General features: G+C 44.4%; 1 protein-coding gene across 1 annotated transcript; it reads left to right on the top strand.

Annotated features, from left to right (window-relative positions):
• Nucleotides 1–167: 167 nt before the first annotated feature.
• Nucleotides 168–17,053, top strand: DNAAF6 (dynein axonemal assembly factor 6). Its single transcript, XM_065411225.1, has 7 exons — nt 168–209; nt 3,122–3,233; nt 5,319–5,388; nt 7,002–7,107; nt 9,845–9,941; nt 11,122–11,207; nt 16,628–17,053. Exons 2-7 carry the CDS (start codon nt 3,135–3,137, stop codon nt 16,755–16,757), a joined length of 588 nt encoding a protein of 195 aa, XP_065267297.1. The 5' UTR covers nt 168–209; nt 3,122–3,134; the 3' UTR covers nt 16,758–17,053.
• The last annotated feature ends 515 nt before the right edge of the window (nt 17,054–17,568 follow it).

The raw sequence follows: 17,568 nt of genomic DNA, 5'->3' as shown, positions 1-17,568 counted from the left end.
CACCCGCAGAGTTAAGGGGTTCTACCATGTTACTGGCTGAACTTGCTGCCATTCCGATGTGCTCTCACGGGGTTGGCTGAGAGGTCGAGATCCCGCCCTGCACGGGCCGCGTCGGGAGGGGGGAAAGACTCGCCGCTGCCATGGTAACGGCAGACGCTGCGCTGGAGCTCGGCTCCCCGGGGACCGCAGCAGCCGCTGTAGACCGCCAGGTATCGGGCCTGGGGAGCGAAGGGCCGGCACCCCGGGGGTGGGGTGGGGGGAGTCAGGGAGTGGGAGGGACCCTCGGGGGATTGGGACGGGGAACGCGGGGGCCAGGGGGTCCCCCCGGGAAGGGGACGGGAACTCGCGGGAGGGACAGGAGCGCGGGGGGTGACGGTGGAGGGGCCAAGACCCACGGGAGGGCTTGAGGCGGGAGCTGGGGAGAGGAGGAGGAAGGCCCGCGGCAAGCCCGTTGCGAAGGCGTCGGGAGGTGGGACCGAGACCGGGATCGGGTCGGGCGAAACCCTCGACGTGCCGAGTAGTACAAGGGGCATCGGCCGCATCGAACCACCTGGCCCCCGTCACCGCCTCCGCTGACCGTGGCTGCCAGGGCACCAGGGCTCAGTCGCTGGGGAAGACCCTGAAAGCATGTGCCTGCAATATCGCCAATGCCACCCCTATTACTCAGGCTCCTGGTTGCCTGCTGCATCATGTGCGGATCCCCTTCCCCCAGGGGTGGGATTTCCCCCAATATCCTCTGCATTTGGGGCATAACGTCCCCCTCCCCCCCCGAGTCCCGCTGTGTGCTCTGGAGTCGAAGCTGTGAGCAGGGGTGAGGTCCATAACCTTTGGCCTGTGGCAGAAGGCTCTGATACCAGGTGCTGTAGCAAAGCTGGAACTATATAGCTTAGACAGTTGACAGTACATGGTTTGAAGGTTGGGGAGAAGAAAGAGCAAGATGAGGGCCTGTGCCTCAGCCTTGGCCCTGGAGCAGGGGTAAAGAAAAAAATGTATTGGAAATGAGACCTAGCAAGAGCAAAAAGGGGACAATGTCCCTAAGAAAAACAGGAGATACACCAAATGCCCAAGCCTATGAGAAATGGAGTAGTCCCAGAATCAGCCAAAGAAAGTGGTCTCTTTCCCAACCAACCCCACCATCCACCATACACATTGAGAAATCTGCCAGACACCTTTGAAATAAAAAGAAGCATCTCTCAAGGGGATAGAAAAGTTACTCAGAGGCCTTGTCTACACTCACATTTTGCTTCAAATTTCCCATGAAGCATTACCACTATTTCAGCTCCAGCACTGATAGCAACAGTGCAAGCATAGTTTAGATAGGCAGCCACTAGCGTTTTTACTCTATGGCTAAGAATTTCAAAGGTAGCTGCCAATTTTGCATGCCTCAATTTTCTGGTGCTCAGTTTGAGATATCTTAAAGAGGCCTGATTTTAATAAAGTGCTGAGCATCCACCCTCTGAAAAACAGGCCCTTTTAAGATGTCTCAAATTGGGCACCCAAATATTAAAGCACTCAGATCAACTAACCACTTTTGAAAATCTTGTCATACGTTTTCTATACCTTCTCTGTACAGGATTGGATGACACAATAGTTAAAATAAAGTGGCTGGTTCACACGAGAGCTGTGCCAATGACAGCAACAATTAGACGTTTTATGAAAAACAGTCTAGTATAGATATAGCCTTATATCCTAGGAAAAGGACAATTGATGGAAGAACCACAAAATGATTCTGTATGATGCCTGTAGAAAGAGTTTAGGATTAGGTCTCACCGGCTGCGTCTACACAGGGGAATGGAACCATAGGTAGTTGATGCAGTGGGATAACACCAGCATAAGAACCATTGGTATTGTGCGTCAACAATAGTTGTGTTGTTTTGTGTGTCATTTTCCCCTGTGTCCCAACTAGTGCTGTACTACATTGTTGTAGTTGAATTGCCCTTTGAGTACCAATCCCAATTATGGGAGATTTTGAAAGACCTTCTGAGATCCCAAGGGGATTCTGGAAGAAGAGGACAAACAGTCATCGTTCACCTCATAAGTAGAGCCTTGCAAACCTTGGCTATTCAGACTATGTTTTCAGATCGCGGATCAGATGTGGATATAAATTTTGTATCCGTGCAGGGCTCTCTACTCATAAGGTTTAGAGTTGGAGGCTTAGAGAATCAGAGAGTTTGGAAAATGCTAAGTATTTCATCTTCCATAAGATCATCTTTATTATTTTATGTTATTTTTATTGGTTTTAGGAACCATATAACTTTATTAATACTATCAAGTGATTATATCTCAAAAATTATATATAAGTAAAAACTGAGAAGTCAAAATCATCTCCTTATCACAAAAAGCCTTCACCAGATTACATCAGACAGAACAAACAAACTCACCAACATTCACAGCAAGTTATAAGACCATATAACTTAGCAATTTTCTCACATCCATAACATCTCTGTAACAGAGGTTGACATCTTCTGTTATACAGGGCTAGCTGAAATTTAACCCCAATTCTGTAAGGTGTTTAGATGCTTCTGTGATCAATAGAAACAAAGGGGTTAGGGCATGAGCCTACAACTGGGAACACCCAGGTTCAAGTCCTTGTTCCACCACAGCCTTCCTGCGTGACCTTGGACAAGTTGCTTAGTCTTTCTGTGTTTCAATGCCCCATCTGTAAAATGGGGATGATAGCACTTCCTTATCTCACAAGGGTTTTGTTAGGGTAACTACATTAAAGAATATGAGATGTACAGATTTTTTCCTTTTACCCCCGTTGGTCTGTCTGTATCCATCCGCTGTGTCTTGTCTTATACTTAGATTGTAAGCTCTTTGGGGCAGAGACTGTCTCTTTGTTCTCTGTTTGTATAGCATGTAGCACAATGTGGTCCTGGCCCATGAGCGGGGCTCCTTGGGGCCACAATAATAATAAATAATGAGGCAATAGGGGCTAGATAAGTACCTTAGAAAGTTTTCTAAGTATCTTGCTTCATAAATAGTGGGATCAGCGTGTGAATTTCTGACCAGAAATGATCACATCTAGAAAACAAACAAAGTGCTTTTGTATTGTTATTTAAAAAAACAAGGAAAAAGCAATTGTTCTTTCTTCAGCTGTTATGTTTGTTTCTGTACACAGGTGAGCAGTAGATATGGATCTAGACAGCGTTTCCCCATTCTCTTCTCTGCAAGCTCTTGCTAAACTGCTTGCTGACCCTCAGGAAGAAGACAGTGATGACAATGACTTCGGGGTGAGTACCTGACAAGAAATAAAGAATTCTGTAGTCCAATGGGGTCAAATGCAGGTCCGGTAGAAAATGCTGCAACTCCCATGGAAGTAAAAAGTTCAAGGGCCTGATTCTCCTCTCTCTTGCTGGTTTTACGTTGGTGTAACTCCATTGACCTCTATGGAGTGATTTTAATTTTCACCAGTGCAAGTAAAAAGAGAATCAAACCTCAGAAATTTTTTCAGGTGCTAGACTGATTGAAACAGGAGGAAAATTGTTGCAGGGTGGCATTCTACAGAGAGAGAAAAGAAGAAATAATAGGAGAGCTCATGGCCTGGGAACAGGAGAGAAATTGAATGCTCTAGTCAAAAGGAAATGAAAACATGTATCTGAAATAGCCTCAAATGCAGACTTAGCCCTTCCTTTCCCCACAGTCTGCTATAGATGAAGGCATTTACTCCTAGAGACAAATGGCTTCATAGGAAGGGATACAAAGATGCAGTGCAACTTGAGAGTAAAGCCTGTGATAATTGAGGAGACTGAATGTACTAATTCTGTGTGTCTCTGAAACATTTTAGAGATAACTGATCATTCGAGTGCAATAGATATTGTTGGAGGGGATAGAATTGGGAGAGGTGAGTAATCATTGCAAGATGAAATATTTGGAAACAATGATTAAGGAGAGAAACATCTTTGCATTCTTTTATCTCAAATTGTGGGACTAGATGACAGTGATGGCGTCTGGAAAGTGTACTCTGTGCCCATACTATGCTATTGTCATTGTTGTTGGTATTTTCTGAGTGTGTGTATCAGCAGAGTTACGTGTCTGGCCCTGTTTTGGCCACAGCAGGCTAAGCAACCTACAGTGCTCCAAGGAGTCTTCACAACTCTTTGAAAAGTCTGATAGTATCTGTTGTGGCATAAATAAAAATGACAAATGTCTCAGTCCTCCTTCATGACATCGCATCCACTATAGGAGCCAACTGGCTGGCCTTAGAACTTTCTTGTGTAGTAGTCTGCATTTGGGGTTGGATGCAAGTCCCTCAAGATCCACCTTCAATAGCGGAAGGATATGAATCCTCCACCCTCCCTATCCATCCCTCAGTTCTTCTATATCTGCCTTTGAAAGTTGTTATTATGCCTTAACATTTTGTCAGAAAAGAAATCTCGATCATTTGTTTATGTCTTATTAATAAAATGAATAACATCTCTGTGCCAGCAATGGAAAATTGCCCTCAGTGATACCCATGAAGTCTGTGTCAGTCTTTTTGTATGCCATGTAGCTGTAGCCATGTTGGTCCCAGGATATTAGAGAGACAAGGTGGGCGAGGTAATATCTTTTATTGGACCAACTTCAATAAAAGCTATTACCTCACCCATTTGTCAATCTTCTTGGTAATTTGGAATCTTTGTTTTGATTTATTTTAATGTCCTCAGCATGTGAGATGCTTTTATCAAACCAAGACATTTTTATATACATAGCAATGCTGCACACTGACTGCCTATTAGCATTATAGTGATTCATCATTTAAAATAAATGCTATTGCCTTGCATGACCATTGGCGTTAAAAAGATTCTAAATGCTATGATGGGACTGCATGTAGTACACAGAATTGGTATGCAGCATTGTCATGGCAGGCAAAGTGGGGCAGTTTTCCCAAGTGCCCTATAGGAAAGATCCCTCGGATGCTAGTACTTGTGGCTATAAAGCTGTAGTTATGGGGTTCTTGCTTAAATGCAGCACCTCAAGGCCATGGTCTCATGGGTGAGAATGAGGAGGGAAGTGTTACATAGTGGTTAGAGCACAAGACTGTGACTCAAGACTTTTCATTATTGCCATTGACTTGGACAAATAATTTAACTTTTCTGTGCCTCATTTTCTCCATCTCTAAAATGGGGATGATAATAATACTCACAGGGAAGTTGTGAAAATGTAATTAATGCTTGTAAAGCATTCTAATATAGGTAGCTATTGTAGATATTCTCTGATGAACAGTGCTCTGTAAATACAAAGTATTATTGCAAAGTATTATTGCTATTAATTGTTTATTATTATTACTGATGTGGGCAATGGGAACATTCATGTCAGTTGTATTTGGCTTTTTTTAGTCACATTCTTCTTCTGTTAGCACTGTGGGTCCCGGGAATATCGGACCAGCAAAGAAAGCAGAGCCCACAGGTAAGTTGAGTTGTAATCGAATGGTGTCAGCAAAGACATGGATCCACCATTACACTACCATAATAAAATAGCTGTAATAGCAGCTGCCTCTGACGCAGCTCGTCTCAGCTATGACTGAAGGTGGTTGCTTTCCTCTTTGTTGAGAGGGGAATAATAATATTTTACATGTACATTACATGGCATTTTTTAACCTGAAGGATTGAAACACTTTATAAACTCTATACATACAGTGCCACTGAAATGTAGCATCTCTGAGATGGAGCATGTCAGCCACAGAAGACAGCACACTGCCCTATTATGGGGCAAGGGGAAATATTGACAAATGTCTATTCTTACAAAAAGTTCTGTGGAATCTTTAATGCTCACACAAAGCAGACAAGAGCTTGGTTTTTAGAGCTCATCTTCACATAATAAATGGTATGGAACTCAGTTTATCCACCCAATAAGGAGGAGAAGCTACTACCTCACCATGAAACCATAGACACCTTCCTCAACCCCCCCAAAAGTCACACAAACCCGTTTAGAAAAAAGCTTGAGAGAAGAACTAAGCCTTACTATGTGCCCTGAAGATCACCAAACTCAAACTGTGCTAGAGCAAGGGGAAAGGAAATTCCACCCCTCATAGAACATGCTGCCTCCAGTCCTCAGTTGGGAAATTGGAAATTGCAGCAAAAGTGCTGACAACTCCAGTGGTCACACGTAAAGAGAGAGACAGCTGGAACCTAAGCCCTGTAGGGCCTTATGCATTAGTGTCAACACCTTGAATTGCATCCAAAAAAAAAAAAAAGAAAGCCAGTGCAGTCTTTGCAGAATGGGTGTAGTATCCTTCCTGCTGCTAACACTATCAGACAGTTGGGCAGCTGCATTATCCACCAGCTGTAGTATTTGCATAGTCTTCAAGAGTGGCCCAATAGCCGTGAGTCATTCCAGAGGTCACAATGACATGGAGAACTGCAGTGAGAGCTGTGTCCAAAAGAAACAGTCGCAAATATAACAAAGATACTTTTCAACACTGTTTCTGCTTACGAATCCAGAAACAATCAGGGAGCCAAAAGAACCCCAACCTGTATACAGGATGAAGGGAAGACACATCCCACCAATAACAGGGGTAGATACCATCCCTGCCATATTCCCTACATGCTTTTCCCCAGTGTACATCATCACCTGTGTTTTTCATATCCCCAATGATTTATGAAAAGGACCGTGATATATTGTGCTGTTTATAAATGAGAGGAGAAAGGGGATCACTTTACAAATCATTTCTGCTCACTTAAAATCCTATTTGGAGAAGTCTCAGTATCCCGTAATCCCTTTAGATTTCACCCATCCCAATTTGAGGAATGTCTGATGTTTTGTGACGTGTAGCAGAATGTTCCCTGACTTGTTCCACACAGGATGGGCAAAGGAGAGTAAAGTTTATGGAAATAAAAAAATCTCCTCCTTTTCTAAATCTCCACTTAGATTGTGGCCACGTAGATCCTAGGGAGACTAGGAATACCTTGAAATACCTTGTATCAAACAACCACACCATGGTTAAACACAGCAACCCTAGAAAGACAGACCTATACTAGAAGCTGACAGTATCAAATTCTCTCTTTCACCCCCTCTCCTAGTCACCCCTGATGTGAAGTCTGGAAATCGTAAAGATATCTGGAATACAGAGGAGGTGCCAGAAGGATCAGAGTTTGATGATATCTGGGATCCAAGGGAACAGCCAGAGTAAGTGTAACAGAGCTAAAACTGTGTGCATGGGTTTTGTGTAGCTGAAATACAAGCATGTTCTACGTAGCATATATATTGTGTTTACAACAAAACTTGTGTCATGGAAGGGCAGAAGGGATGTACATTAGAGGTACATTTCACTGCAAAGTAAGCCCAGGGTTAGTGGGACATGAGTCAGCTGACCCGTGTTAGGGAACCTTGGGCTTTGAGCATCTACATTGTATTTTAACCCTATGTTAAGTCTTTTCTAAGCAGTGCTTGAACCTTGGGCTCTGGCATCCACATTGCAGTGCACAGTCCCAAGTCAAAGTAACCATATACCAGGGTCCTTAATGCCCCCAACTCCCCCAGCTCTAGAACTGTGGTGCAGTGTGGGAAAACTTTACTGCCCACCCTGCACATTAACAGGAAGCATCTTCCTTTGCAAAAGGCTTGATCGGTTTGCTCTCCATTGCAAACCCAGGAGGCTCTCTGATAGTATGCTTGCAGATCGGTGATCAGAACAGAATGGGTTAATGCTAACCTGAACTGCTGCTGTTTGCAAAGTCTGGGTGGCTTCCATTTTTGATAGAGTGGATTGTAAACTGTTGGAATAGGAAGGCCTAATGAAATTGTCCCATGGAATTGTGGGATACTGACTCCCAGGACCCAAGTCAAGTGGGGCTGGGTCTACACTGCAGAGTAATAGGGCTTGGGTCCTGGCTTAACTCAAGCTTGGACCCTTCAGCCCTGCAGGGTCCTGGGGCCGAGCCCTGGATTAGCGCAATTGCAGTGTAGATGCAAGGAGGGTTAGGTTTGGGCCCAGGCTCAAGCCTGAGCTTATGTTGCAGTGTAGACATATCCTGATGAGCTTTGCCTCCAAAGCAGCAACAATTAAAAAGTGACTTTAATCTCTTCTGTGGAGGAGACCTTCTAATCTCATTACTGAAATTTGGAGCCTGTTATTCCTGTTATAAAATTATTCCCAGTGTCAGATGCTTGTGTAAAGTAGGATTAGGAGGGAAAGGAGGCCAGCGCCAGAATTTATTAGCCTTCATACATGCCAAGTTTGTATAGAACATTACTGAATTTACCTGCTGCTTTTGTGACAGTAAGTGAGAGTTCCATTCTTTTGATAATGCTGTACTATATGGGGGAGGGGGTTGGATTTATATTTATATTTTAGGGAATTAAGTGCTTTAGAGGCAAATACCTGCTGTCAGAGGAGTATTTTACAGGCAATGTTACTTTTCTAATGGATTGCATTCAGTCAGAGATAGATTGTAAGAGGACAGCCTAAAAATAGTAATAGACTTCTTCCTTCCCCACCTCAAATAAAGCATTCTTAAGTAGATGCTGTCACGTAGTTTAGGTTGTGAAGTGCTCTGCCGTGATCTGGAAAATTCTCTAGCTCCAAGGGGTCAGATAATCCAAAAGGTAGCCTTTACATTTATCATCACAAAATATTGTACCCCGAGGGCCAGATCCTCACTTGGTGTAAATTGGAGTAGTTTAATTGAAGTCAACAGAGCTACACAATGTATACCTGATTGAAGATCTGGCCCAGAATTTCCACTTTTCTCTGTGCATAAATACAATTAGCCACTCAGTTGCCTGATCTAGAAACTAGGCTGAGTTTTCCCCTTTAAAATTAGACCTTAAAAATGAACCTTTTTTGACAGCCCTCTGTTTAGCCTCCACTTATGCACCCACATACACTTGTGCGCAGATTTTTATTTAAAACTATGACTTTTATTGTCCTATCGAGGTAAGGTAAATCTGTCCAATGCTGATATGAACCAAACTATCTGGACCCATTCAGTCTCTGCTGAAGGAGGTGCAGCTTTTCTCTAGCCCTGAGCAATTATGTACTGTGTAGCACAGATAAAATGAGTATAAATCTTTGTAATAGTTCATCAAATTAATGCATGGAAAAAGCCTTGAAAGGTAAATCTAGAGCTATTATTAGATAGATTTTACGTTGACTGAGAGACTAGAATTGTGTTACATGCATGCATGACCGCTGGAGATGAAAAAAAAAGAGCTTCTTTCCATACAACCTTTCAACAGTCTGGAGAAATTGCTCTATTTATTTTGCTCAATTTACTAAGAGTGTTACATGTTCTCAATACAATCTTCAGTTGCGTTTCCTCATTCATTAAAGACCAACAGAAAGAACATAGAATTCCAGATTTTGCTGCATTCTGAATTAGACAGACTGATTTGTAGAGAAAAAAAATCAATGTTTGTAAAATGGAATATCATTAAAATTAGCAGAGAAAGCTATGTTATTTTTGGGCTCCAGGAGCCAAAATGATGGACAGGAAGTTGTTTGCAAAATAATTACTTGACTGCATCCTTTTTAAATTTTCCCCCCAGGGGTCTATCTAGGAGGTCTAGGAGATAAATATCACATCCACATGGTTCAATTTCCAGCCCCAGTGTCTTATTCCCTGGTCCTGCAAAGGCTGATTGTGCTGTGGAGGCAGCATGCCCAGCATCTGGTGACAAGTGAAGGGTGACTCATTGTTCATCATGAGCCCTCCAGCCAACTATGAGAGACAGTGATGGTTATGAATAGAGTCCAAAGCCAGGTGTCCCTTTGAAGGGCATGTAAAATGGAGAATCCTAAGAGTGCCAGCAGAGATAAAAGGACCTATATTCCAAGAGGAAACAATATTATACTCTTCTTCTCTTGCCCCCCCTTAACATGGAGATTCATACAGGGTTTGATGACCAATTTTGTCTCTGCTAGGTATGAGATTTTATTCAAGCAGCAGGTAGGAGCGGAGGACATCTTCCTGGGGATGAGCAGAAAGAACCCTTCCACAGCCTGTTGCGAGGACATGCTGGTGAGCATGACCCACAGCTCCAGTTGCTTCTTCCCCTTTCCTCACTGTCTCCTTCAATGTAGCACATACCTACACAGCAGCTCTATTACTGTCTTTGGAACTATGCAGGATCTGCTAAGTAGATTTCAGTGAATCTGCCATTGCCACTGACCTGTACTGGCCTGAGTAATCATGCAGCTCCATGAGAGCCGGGTATATTCAGAAAATACACAACTTGCCCAGTTCTATGGGCCAGGTTCGGACCTGGTGTAAGTGGATGCAGGTCCAACTGGATGTTGCACCCACTTATGACCCTGTGTGGTTGGGGTTTTTTTTTTTACACTTGCATAAATTCACTGAAGTGATAGTGCAGTTAATGAATATACTGTCACAGCCAGGTTGTGGGTGGCAGATCAATTAGTCAGAGCCATAGTCACGAGACAGGAATCAGCTGCATCAGGTTACCGGGAGGTCAGAAGTAGGATACAAACTGGAGATCAGCAACCACAAGTCAGATGCCAAGAGTCAAGCCAGGTTAAGGTGCCAGAGGAGCAGGATAGAACTCAGTTGTTCAGACAACTTCCCATTCCTGCTGCTGGCTTAAATAGGTCCACTGGGCCAATCAGCTGCTCTGGGACTCCACCAGTCAGTGCTCAGAGGCAGAGCCTCATACTAGGGCTGGGCTTCATGCGGCCCAGGTAAGCTACTGTTAGCAGGCTGCCAGCAGGAAGGTTGGAGTGTGGCTGCTCCCATGAACCCTGTGGGTCATAGCACTGTGTGAAGTAGTGGAACGTTACAACATTGTGACAGTCCTCAAAGTCACATGTATCTGAGCCTCTCCCCTTATTATACGATCAGTGACCTCCCTCGTCTGCAGCATTCATGTGTATTTTATTCTAGTTGGTGCAAGGTGCTCCGGGCCTTTACCAGAGTAGGGGCTTTAAGTGACTGCAAAAGATCTTTCACGTAGGCTTTCAACTCTGGATTTCTGTAAAGGTTAGGGGTATCTGCAGACTTCATGAAACCATTGAAAGAAATTACTACATCTTTCTTCTGATAGAAATCACCTCTGCAAAATGCTGGCTCTGATCTTCTATAGACCATAGTACTGCAAAGCTCATCCCAGTCTCCAGTGCATCTCTGGATTCCCCCTGCCATTACCTCTCCCACCCTTCTGTCTTACCTGTACCTGTCTTTTCAGATTAAAATCAAACTGCCAGATACAAAGTCTTCAGACATTACACTTGATATCCAGGACAAAATTCTTGACCTTCGAACCCCAAAAAAGTAAGTGAAGCAGAATTGTTACAAGTTTTCTCTCTAATGGAATTTAACAAAGGCTTCAGGGGAATGATCAGCAGCATGCAAAGGTGATGATGCAGATGTGTTTATTTAATTGCAAAGAAAAAAATACAGATAGATGGAAACCCAGCCATTATTAATCTGTTAGATTAATAGTGGGCTGAGTTTGGGGCCCTGTAGCGAAGCAAGACTCACTGGTGCAGCACCGCCTGCTGGTCATCTTGGGAATTAGCTCTTGTCCAGCCCAGAGCGCCCTCTGCAGGCCGGTGTCTTGCCTGCCTTCAGGCCCCCATGTCCCTCCTGGACCCCAGTGCCCCTTTGCCTAAGGTTTCTGCCTCGCAGTATCCCCACACTCTGGGTCTCCCCTCCCAGGGGAACCCCCAACCCTCTACACCTACCTCACCTCAGAGGCTACTGCCAGTCATCATCTAGCCCCTATTCACTGGGGCAGACTGCAGTGTAATGGCCACTTATCATTGGCAAGAGAGGTTTGGACCTACTACCTTTCCCTGAAGCCCAGTACCTCTGAAGGCCTTCCTGTCAGGCCACAGCCTGGGAGGTCGCCAGGCCTCAGCTCCCCAGCTCAGCCCTGTCAATGGTACCCTTTGCTCCTTCAGGTAGCTAGGTCCATCTCTCTCCAATGCTAGAGAAAGACTGTCTGCCTTCTCCCCAGGAGCCCTTCTTATACTGGCCCAGCCAGGCCCTGATTGGCTTCCGGGGCAGCCCTTTCCCAGGGCTGTTTTAACCCCTTCAAGGTCGGAGCAGGGTGACCACCTCACTACAGGCCTGTAACAGGGTTCCATGCCCCACCCCTCTTCCTGGGGCCCGCTTACTGCCCCTAGCTCAGAGAGGCTTCAGGGTCGTGAAACACCCGGGTCTTTATTTATATAAGGTTCTCCCACCACCGGTGTCTATCTATATACAAGCCTTGCAGGATTAATCACCTCCTTTACAGGCAGAGTCAGCCTTCAGCTAGGAGGCCTCCAGTTCCCTCCCTCACTGCCCCCCACCTTTTGGCTCCCTCCCAGCCTTTATAGCTCTTGGCTTGTCAGGCCAGCAGGTGTTGCCAATCCTCATGCCAGCATCAGGCCTTTTCCATCAGCCCCAATCTGCTTCCCCTGATTGGAGCTGATTGGGCAGGGGCTAATTAGGTGCTTTTGCACCAGCACCCTGCTACAAGGCCCCTAAAACTAACCTCTCTGGAGACCTCTATAATCCTTCTTTGACAAGGACAGCCTTAAAACAGCAAACCCTATGGGCCAAAATTGTAATCCTCTAAAATTGGGCCTACAGTTCTGAATGCCTACTTGATTATTTGGCCACAAATGCCAAGTGTACATGCATTCAGCTGTGTACACACAAAGATGGAGGGCCATCTGCAAGTGGATCCAAGAGGTGTGATCTGGATTAAGGCCAGAGGAAGGTTGTCCCTAATAGGCTAACTATATAATACCACATAAAGGGCCAGCTTCATATCCTTCCAAAAGCATTTCAAGCTCTGCATAACCTTTATATACAGAAATCAGATGTTTTCCCTATCTTCCACCAACAGGTTAAGTGTTTTGGGTATCCATGATTAGTAGGTTGAACATATACACCCAGCTCATACTCTTCCCTATTGAAAAGATCCAAACAGCCCCAGTGTTTATTTTTAAGTTGATACACAAATACACAGAGCATCAAACCACATATTTTGATAAATACTAAAGAAAAACTTTATTTTAAACATTAAAAATATAGGAATTGCCACCCTGGAAACAAAAGTCCATAGGGCCTTCTGAGCACTGATCAGACCCACTGAAGTCAATATAGTTATACCAGGGATGAATTTGACCAAAAGATCTATGAATACTGGAAGGTCACACTAAATTAATGTGGCCACCAAATTTTCCCTTCTGAAATGCAACACTAGCCTTTGGAAGTGATGCCAGTCGAAAAGAAGGAGAAATGCATATTAAGCCAGCAACCACTGGCTAGGCAAAAACCCCTAGTTGCAAAATCAGACTCTAAGTATACACTGCAGATGTAGGGAAACCTCAACATGCTGTTTCTCTTGTGATCCAGTTTCTTTGGTGAGTCAGGGAATTGCCATATCTTCTTTGCTTCTAGACATTGCAAGTCCTGAATCCAGCAAATAAAGAGATTCTCAGTAAATCTAAAGGCTGTATGGGGCACTAGCTGAGCTAGTGTTGATTTCCCAAGTGTAGATGCAATTCCTTGCACTATGAAAGAAAGTAAGATTTTCGGTCCTATATAGAATCATAGACTTTAAGGTCAGAAGGGACCATTATGATAGTCTAGTCTGACCTCCTGCACAACGCAGGCTACAGAATCTCACCCACCCACTCCTGTATCAAACCCCTAACCTATGTCTGAGCTATTGAAGTCCTCAAATCATGGTTTAAAGACTTCAAGGTGCAGAGAATCCTCCAGCAAGTGACCTGTGCCCCACACTGCAGAGGAAGGCGTAAAACCCCCAGGGCCTCTGCCAATCTGCCCTGGAGGAAAATTCCTTCCCGACCCCAAATATGACGATCAGCTAAACCCTGAGCATGTGGGCAAGACTCACCGGCCAGACACCCAGGAAAGAATTTTCTGTACTAACTCAGATCCCACCCCATCTCACATCCCATCACAGGCCATTGGGCATATTTACCGCTAATAGTCAAAGATCAATTAATTGCCAAAATTAGGCTGTCCCATCATACAATCTTCTCCATAAACTGATCAAGCTTAGTCTTGAAGCCAGATATGTCTTTTGCCCCCTCTGCTCCCCTTGGAAGACTGTTCCAGAACTTCACTCCTCTGATGGTTAGAAACCTTAGGGTACGTCTTCACTACCCGCCGTATTGGCGGGTAGCAATCGATTTATCCGGGATCGATATATCGCATCTCGTTAAGACACGATATATCGATCCCCGAACGCGCTCACTGTCGACTCCGGAACTCCACCAGAGCGAACGGCGGTAGCGCAGTCGACGGGGGAGCCGCGGCTGTTGATCCCGCGCCATGTGGACCCCAGGTAATTTGATCTAAGATACTTCGACTTCAGCTACGCTATTCGCGTAGCTGAAGTTGCGTATCTTAGATCGATCCCCCCCCCCCCCAGTGTAGACCAGCCCTTAGTCTAATTTCAAGTCTAAACTTCCTGATGGCCGGTTTATATCCATTTGTTCTTGTGTCCACATTGGTACTGAGCTTAAATAATTCCTCTCCCTCCCTGGTATTTATCCCTCTGATATATTTATAGAGAACAATCATATCTCCCCTCAGCCTTCTTTTGGTTAGGCTAAACAAGCCAAGCTCTTTGAGTCTCCTTTCATAAGACAGGTTTTCCATTCCTCGGATCATCCTAGTAGCCCTTCTCTGTACCTGTTCCAGTTTGAATTCATCCTTCTTAAACATGGGAGACCAGAACTGCACACAGTATTCCAGATGAGGTCTCACCAGTGCCTTGTATAATGATACTAACACCTCCTTATCTCTACTGGAAATACCTCGCCTGATGCATCCCAAGACTGCATTAGCTTTTTTCACGGCCATATCACATTGGCAGCTCATAGTCATCCTGTGATCAACCAATACTCCGAGGTCCTTCTCCTCCTCTGTTACTTCCAACTGATGCCTCCCCAGCTTATAACAATAGTTCTTGTTATTAATCCCTAAATGCATGACCTTGCACTTTTCACTATTAAATTTCATTTTATTACTATTACTCCAGTTTACAAGGTCATCCAGATCTTCCTGTATGATATCCCGGTCCTTCTCTGTATTGGCAATACCTCCCAACTTTGTGTCATCCTCAAACTTTATTAGCACATTCCCACTTTTTGTGCCAAGGTCAGTAATAAAAAGATTAAATAAGATTGGTCCCAAAACCAATCCCTGAGGAACTCCACTAGTAACCTCCCTGACAGTTCACCTTTCAGCATGACCCGTTGTAGTCTCCCCTTTAACCAGTTCCTTATCCATCTTTCAATTTTCATATTGATCCCCATCTTTTCCAATTTAGCTAATAATTCCCCATGTGGAACTGTATCAAATGCCTTACTGAAATCAAGGTAAATTAGATCCACTGCATTTTCTTTGTCTAAGAAATCTGTTACCTTCTCAAAGAAGGAGATCAGGTTGGTTTGGCACAATCTACCTTTTGTAAAACAATGTTATATTTTGTCCCAATTACCACTGACCTCAATGTCCTCTTCTTATTTATATGGCTATAGAACCTTTTACTATTGGTTTTAATTCCCTTTTCAAACTCCAACTCTACATGGCTTTTGGCCTTTCTCACTTTATCTCTACATGTTCTGACCTCAATAAGGTAGCTTTCCTTGCTGATCACTCCCATCTTCCACTCCTTGTAGGCTTTCTACTTTTTCTTAATCACCTCTCTGAGATGCTTGCTCATCCAGCTTGGTCTACAATTGGTCTGCCTATGAATTTTTTCCCTTTCTTGGGATGTAGGCTTCTGATAGTTTCTGAAACTTTGACTTGAAGTAATTCCAGGCCTCCTCCGCCTTTAGATCCACAAGTTCTTCAGTCCAATCCACTTCCCTAACTGCAAATGCTGGGCACAGCTGAAGAGCGGGAGCACAAAGGAACTGTGCGCAGCTCTCTGGTCCTGGGGCTGGTTCTGTGTCACTCCACTGTAAAGCTGCTTTAGGCTGCTCTGAACTATGCCAGCTCCCAGTGGCCCATTCCAGCAGCCAGGGCACAGGGAATTCAGACTACACCCCTCTCCCAGCGACCGCTACTACAGAAGAGGGCCAGGATGGGCATGATGTAGAACCAACATGACTTAGAGCCTAGTTTAGAGCAGCCATGAAACTATGCTGACTCTATGTCAGCCAAGGATTCCCCCACGCTTGGAGTAATCCTTGGCTAGCCAGATCCCCTGGGTTCAAGGTCTCTTGTGTCATTGGGGTGGCCAAAGCCTTTAATTAGGATGCTCCTATTATTTTTCCTTCATTGGGGAAGTTAGGTTACTGCTCCCTGTGCTACATTTTCTTCAAACACATGTTCAGACTGTATGCATTATTCAGATTTTTACCACTGTGACAGCATTGTGGATGTGTCTCATTCTCACTCTGCATCTAAAATGCACCACTATGCAGCAGCAAGAGCTGTGAGAGGCCCAACAATCCATCACTGGAAATCTTTGTCAGAGCACAAAGCCAAGAGCGTGTTGAGAGAGAACCAGATTTGGAATTATTCGAGGGCCCACTGGGGCAGATCTCCAGTAGTTCAGTGAGTCCCACTGTCCCACCACCTCACACTAAATTAATATGGCCCATCACATTCTGGTTTCTGAATAGCAAACACTAGCATGGCGCTAGTAATTTGCATTCCCTTCTCTAGTGTCTACTTAGGGCTGAGGCTGAAAAATCCCATTTCCTGTTTTCTAGGAAGCTGCTACTGCATCTCCCCCACCCTGTGGACAGCAAGAATGGCAAAGCTTGTTTCATTTCAGAAAAGGAGACCCTGGAAGTCACCTTGAGGATGAAAAGAGAGTTTGACTTCATCAATTTTGCCTAAGGGAAAATGGGGAATGTTTTCAAACAGTGATCTATATGGCTACCTGATTGATAGCCAAACGTTGGCCTATTCCCCTTGGGAATGGTTCAGGAAGGATAGATCCTTCCACTGCAGCTCCTAGTTGTGCAGTTAGGCAGTGTGATGAACCACCCCATATGTCTATTGGAGGTGAATAGGAATCAGAGGTGTCTCTGAGCAAGTATAGTATAGTATTTCTATCTTTGTGCAATTCTATCTCTGAGCTTGGGATCCCAGCCTTACCATATAAATTCTCAGAACTTCTGAATTTTCTCTGAACTCATCTTGGTGAGTGAGTGTGACCCAGAACACCAGGTGTAATGGCCAATGGAACAGGACTGCGAGACACCTTTTCTGCCTCTTAGATAAAATCCTGCAGAGATCATGGATGGAGATGATCCCATCTTTAGCCTCTCATGGAACTCTACTGTTTGTTGTGCGGGATTCCCAGGTTAAGCTTGATCTTCCCCTGTTAGATAGCACTCATCATTCCATATCTCAGAAAGGAGATGCCCGTGAGTATGTGTTTTGGAATAGAAGCCATGGATCTGATCCAAAACCCATTGAAGTCAATGGAAACACTCCTATTGACTTCACTGAGCTTTGGATTAGGCCTTAGATGGTAGTGCATCACTTGGTCCAGAGGGCAGGACCAAGACCAGACATATATATTTGGTTTGAATTATTTGTCACTGGGTTGCTGCTGTTAATGTGATGCTATAGTCTACACTTCATGAATAATTAAAATGTTACTCCTACTCTAACTAAAATGCTTGCATTGACACCTTTTTGG

The sequence above is a fragment of the Emys orbicularis genome, chromosome 9 (assembly GCF_028017835.1).
Source record: "Emys orbicularis isolate rEmyOrb1 chromosome 9, rEmyOrb1.hap1, whole genome shotgun sequence".
Classification (NCBI taxonomy): Eukaryota; Metazoa; Chordata; order Testudines; family Emydidae; genus Emys; species Emys orbicularis.
The sequence above is the reverse complement of the archived record's forward strand: the minus strand, read 5'-3'. Positions and strand labels throughout refer to the sequence as shown.